Genomic DNA, 5,594 nt, shown 5'->3' with positions numbered 1-5,594 from the left:
GTTTCACCGCAGACTCAGCCAGGATCTTTGCTTTAATGCTCCACTCAGCATTTACAGCCAATGCCGCATGCCGAGCATACGGACTTCATTGTGCAGACTTCTGGGGGGGGGGAAACGATACACTTCCTGCGTCACTTATGGCCATTGACCCTGACTTTGACTTTTTTTTTCCATATAAGGGACTGAGCTGTTGTCACGCTTGTAGAAGGGTCAGCTTCTTTTTCTTAGGAAGGAATGAGAGTTACACCAGCATGAGGCTGACACTTGTTTATCACGAAGAGTCGCCTCTCAAGGGGGAACGCCTTGCAGCCTTATCAACACAGATCAGCTGGACTGCATGGGCCGTGGTTCAACCCCGCTTGTAAACAGAACTCACTAACCTTCTACGTCAAAGCCAGAATGGGAAACATTTATTTGTAGCACTGCTCACTGGCAAAGGGAGGTCAGTAGCAGTTTGGGGAACGGTAGAAAAACACACACTACATGACAAAAAAACTCAAAACTCAAGTTGATTACAAAGTAAATGTCACATCAAAAACACTATTTGAAAATAGCATTTATAACATAGTTTATAACATGTACCTCTACACTTTAGCGCTCCAGCCAGTGTAAATGTCCCAACAGGAAAAGAATAGGAATAGAGAGCAGATTCACAATTCTATTGATCTTATTCTTGATTTATAAAGTTGCTCCGTGCCTACAATAACAAACCAAAAGACACAAGTGACTCACATGAGCTGAGACAGCATGCCTTGATTGTCACTTTGGTGTTACGCACATCTGGGGGCCCTGGTAATAACATCCTGTGATATACAAATATACGACATATCATCATACATGATATGTGCATGTCTGTACTGTTGTGGAATGTAACTAAGTACTTTATAATGCTTTATACTTCCACTCTGCTACAATTCAGGCACAGATACTGTCCTTTTTCACTCAACTGATTTGGACAGTCTACTTTATACATGAACAAAATGCTCAATGAGTGTATTAAGATGCTTGGATTGAACCACCCAGGAGTATATACAGTAGGTCTATAGCGGCTACAGTAAAGGTCTTTCTTCTCCACAAAGTGTTTATCATTGAAGTACATTTTGTTGATAATACATGTGTATCTGTATGGTATTTAAGTACATTTTAATGCCACTTGTGTAGCCTAATGCAGTGCGTTTACAATGTGATAGATCTACTTTTACTTGAGTTTTTATGGATTTATAGTTGAGCGAAGAGCTTTTTTTTTCAACATTGTATTTTCAATAGTGAAATGAAATTACTCCTAATGTTTTAGTGACAGCTGGCAATTGCCGGTGCATTTGACATGGCGCATTATATCACAGTGCTCTATAATATCTGTTTGTGCTTATTTGTTTACTTCAGGGAAAGAAAGGCTTATTTGCACATCAGTTTCATCAGTCAGACTACCGCGCGTAAAGCTCTGTTTGGAGAGCTGGATGGGTGTGGGTGTGGGGGGGTTCTGCCTTCAGAGACTGCTGATGTCACAGCTGTCCCGGCAGAACGAACCTCCCACAGCTCCTATAAATACTCTGAGGCTCAGCTCTCCGGCGCACACTCACTCCTTGACTCACTCAAGCCTTAAGCCGCTCCGGCCGCAGAGTGCGCATCCCTAACAGCTCCTCCGTATCGAGTTGCGGGGCAACGATCGGAGCGGAGAAAAAGCACACAGAGTCCCCAACTGGACAAAACGAAGACAAAGATGTCGTCCTACGTCTCCTCCGAGTGCCGCCGCGTCAGCCCCTCCGTCCGCGGCAACAAGTTCGACACGGCGCACCGCAAGAAGGCCGTCGCCAACATCTTCGAGAACGTCAACCAGGACGCGGTCATGAGGCTCTTCCAGAAAACGGGCGACGTGAAGGCGGAGGAGAGAGTGAGGAGCATCTTCTCCTACACGCTGGACCCGGAGGAGACGGCCCGGGCCCTGATGGCTCTGAAGCAGCGGAAGAAGGATAAGTTCCTCCAGATCGCGGGCATGGTCCGGCAGCTGCTCAAGATACGTTGACTGTGTTTTAACAGTTCTTTATTATTTTTTTGGTCGCGTCTCTCTCTGTCGGCTCATGTCTGAGCCGAATCTGAAAAGAAACGCTCCCGATATGACTGGGTCACCGCCGAGATGCGGTCCCACCTTTTCGCATGGAAAAGGAGCGTTAGGCGCGGAGGAGAGTACCGCTGGCCTCCCGGAGAGGGGGCAACACGTAGCGGCTGTCGCGTCATGGACGGTACGGCTGTGACAGCGGAGAGTCCCCCTCCCGGATGGAGGAACTGACCGGGAACATGGAAGGGCACGCACGTCCTTTCCCTGAGACTTGATTTCTATTGATGCGTTCCTGTGGATGCCTGACTGTGAAGCGGCCCCCGTGTACAAGGTGCACGTCGCCGCGTCCGATGGCAGTGCACAGCTGCAATCTGAGACTTTTATGGTGCCGAAGAATCCGCCCACACGAATGCCTGAACACATGCCTTGACTCTCAGCTTCACTGTGTTCTATGAAAAGGACTCGTTGGTGTTCACTAATGTGTTATTGTCACACGATGATTTGCATTCATGATGTGTTCCTTTGTGCATTTTTTCTAAATAAATTATTGAATTGTTTATATGTGATACCTTGTTTGTCCTTATTACACAAGTCATTGACATTATAGGTGATTGCGTCATGTTAAGATCCTCCTGTTTTTATTACGGCAGATTAAGCCGAGGCTGAATTCTTATAGGTGCATCACAGTGGTGTTGACCTTTTGGATCAGTGAGGCAGCAAACTGTGAGGATGGACTGCAAGAGCAAACAAAGGAAGAACAAAAAAAAGCCCGTCTTCAGGAACCCTCAGACAATAAATGACTGCAGTGTAGGCTTGCAGCATCAAGGTGGAAATACCTTTCTAACTCTGGACTTGTTTGGATCCAAAATGAAATGACTTATCAACATGATGTTTTGACATGAAACCTGTCCAACAGCCTTTTTGTCAGTCATAAACAAAACACTAAGGTCAAACAATACACAGCAATATAAATGGTGTTAGTCTTGAGTTCATGCCTGTGACATTTGGTGGAGATGAAAACCCTGCACAGAAGTGTAACAGCTATTGTGCTGAGTCGTGTAATCGAGAAGTAAAAACATGAATAAAATAGGCATAATGATGAGCACATTTCTGCCTGTGTTGTCAGGCAATCTGATGTAGCAGAGAGCATTTTAAGGGCACAGAGTTCCTCATGAAAGAGAATGTGGTTAACCTTCATTGGGTTTCCCCCACAGCATTGTGCGTGTGCCTCATCAGACCAGTGCAAACCAGTTTAGCCCTGTTCAGGCTGGGAGGGTGGGGGCTGGACGGCTTTCCCCGCACAACATGTTTGTGCCGGAGTCCATTTAATCATCCCCCTGCTCTCCAGATAAGAGCCCTTCTAAGTAGCATTAGACGAGTGGAGGCTTCCCTCCCTCTGATTCTTCACTCCCAAGATGAGCATAACTGATCCCTTCATCACTGCAAACATCTACGTTGTAAAACTGCTGCATTTCACAACCGTTGGCGCGTAATGTTTCATCACTAGCTGGGTGTGTGTGTGAGGGTTTAGCTGCAGACGGTGGATGCTGATTGCCTCTACCGGCTAAAACCAGTTCCCTGCAGGTTGTTGTGCGTGACACCTTTGTGTGAGACACGGGAAGCTCCAGTATCAGTCACCCTGGGGTGCAAATGACTTGTAGCCCAGATGATCTCAAATTAAATCTTTCAACTGTTGCTCAGAGACCATTTCTAAAGATGAGGTGGAAAGGGCTTTATTGTACTGGTTAAATCAAATGTAAGTAAAAGGTATAGAATAATGCAAAGTAACAATAGCGTGTATTCTCTTCAAATTCATGGCAGTTAAATCCTCACTTGTGTTTTTGCCAAGAGTTAGATGAGAAGCAAGAAGTAGTGTGTATACTAAACTAACCTGTGTTATCTTAATACATATTATACACACAGACACTCTCGGCTACAAAGTGAATAAGCGTATTTACCCAATATGTGAAATTTTAGCTCTAAAGGAATTATGTCTACATTTTCAAAGGAAAAACAATAATTTATTATGTTTTTCCAGATTTTTTTTTTTTTAAATAATAATCTTCAGCCGAAGTCAAAAGGTCCCAGTCCCCCCCCACCCACCTTTTGATTTACCACTTTATCACAGTTTGTCAAACATGCATCTATTTCTGCTCTTTTATCTCTCAGCTGTCCCTTTGTGTTTGGCTCGTGTATCTCACACCAGGCGGCTTTTCTTTTTTTTTTTATTGGCCCCTTTTCCCGTTCAGGGCTATCTAATTGTTAAGAGGGAGAAAAGCTAAATATTCAAGGCCACTGTCTTGCCTTTGCTGTGCTGGCAGCCGTGTGCAGCGCTGGACGCTGTCCTCTCCCACCCTCTTCCTGCCTTTCATCAGCCTCACAAACGGTGACTGCTTTGATGTCAACAGACACTGTGGCAGACAGTAACCAGAGAGAGAGGAAGACACAGGGTGGAGGTGTGTGTGTGGAACAGGGTACATTAACATCATTAGAAATGTAGCGTGCTTGAAAGGTTAAATATTCTTCTTCTCATACATGCTGCCGGTGGGGGTTTGATAAAGAAAGAGAAAGACAAAGGCGAGCTGGAGAGGAGCTGGATCAGTGATTACCGCACAGGGAGTGGCAGTCTACCCGATTCCAGTGCAAACTGGTTCAAACCAACGTCTGTGATGAGGAACTAAGCATGAGCTGTACACACGGAGGCTTAGGATTAGTCAGCTTTTGGCTGGAAGATCCTGCTGTAAAATCAACAGCCCTGGATACAAGTCAGGGTCCTGTTTGATGAAACCGTGTGGGCTGCAACACTTGGCCTGTCTCACACTAACAAAAGGCTCCTCTTCATTCTATATTTAGCTTGTTACTTTTCTTTATAAATCAAGCCTACTGCCGCACCTTTCCAGAGAAAGGCATCAGAGAGGGATCCAAAAGAGAGAGATTGACCTTTGCTGTCACTTTTCGACGGCACGCTTTGGAAATTGTATTTCCATCTTGTACAACAACAACTACATGTTTCTTTACTTGTTTTGGGAGCTTAAAGTGAGAATTGGCAGATTAGGCTTGACATGAAAGAACATGGCAGTTGTTCATGAAATGTACACACAATTGGAAAGATCTGCTGCCTAGAGGCAGTTACTAGAAGGAAATCATATCTACTGTGTGTTTTCACATTAACTGGATTAGAGCTGATACGTGTTTTGGGAGCTGAAAGAGAGAAACGGTGCCTTTAAGCGGTAGAAGGATGGGAACTACAGTTCTTCATCAAAAGTACATGGAAGTGAACTGCAATATTTCATGAAAAAGTGAAATCTGCTATTTCAAGTCAGCTATGTGATGACAGTTATACATACTGTGTTTTTGTTCACATCCAGATGTGAGAGTGTCTGGTGCAGAAATGTGTTTTGGGAGCTAGAGGTTAGAAGTGGTGCCTTTAGGCGATACAGTGACGGAAAGACAATGAAAGTGGAAAATCTGCTGTTTAGAGGCAGTAAGAAAACATTCCTTCACATTATCCTGTGTTGAGTGTTTCTACTGCAGACAT

The 5,594-nt window shown here is 44.7% G+C and overlaps 1 protein-coding gene across 1 annotated transcript; it reads left to right on the top strand.

Annotated features, from left to right (window-relative positions):
* The first annotated feature begins 1,557 nt into the window (after nucleotides 1-1,557).
* On the top strand, nucleotides 1,558-2,622 carry tcima (transcriptional and immune response regulator a). The gene has a single exon (XM_031875847.1). It carries the CDS (start codon nucleotides 1,721-1,723, stop codon nucleotides 2,021-2,023), a length of 303 nt encoding a protein of 100 aa, XP_031731707.1. The 5' UTR covers nucleotides 1,558-1,720; the 3' UTR covers nucleotides 2,024-2,622.
* Nucleotides 2,623-5,594: the final 2,972 nt, after the last annotated feature.

This window comes from Anarrhichthys ocellatus, unplaced genomic scaffold (assembly GCF_004355925.1).
Source record: "Anarrhichthys ocellatus isolate YVR2014 unplaced genomic scaffold, GSC_Weel_1.0 scaffold97, whole genome shotgun sequence".
Lineage (NCBI taxonomy): Eukaryota > Metazoa > Chordata > Actinopteri > Perciformes > Anarhichadidae > Anarrhichthys > Anarrhichthys ocellatus.
Note: the sequence above shows the minus strand (reverse complement) of the source record. Positions and strands in the feature narration are given on the sequence as shown.

Excerpts from the sequence above, each read along its gene's own strand:
- tcima (XM_031875847.1), top strand. The coding sequence starts at position 1,721 with ATGTCGTCCTACGTCTCCTCCGAGTGCCGCCGCGTCAGCCCCTCCGTC.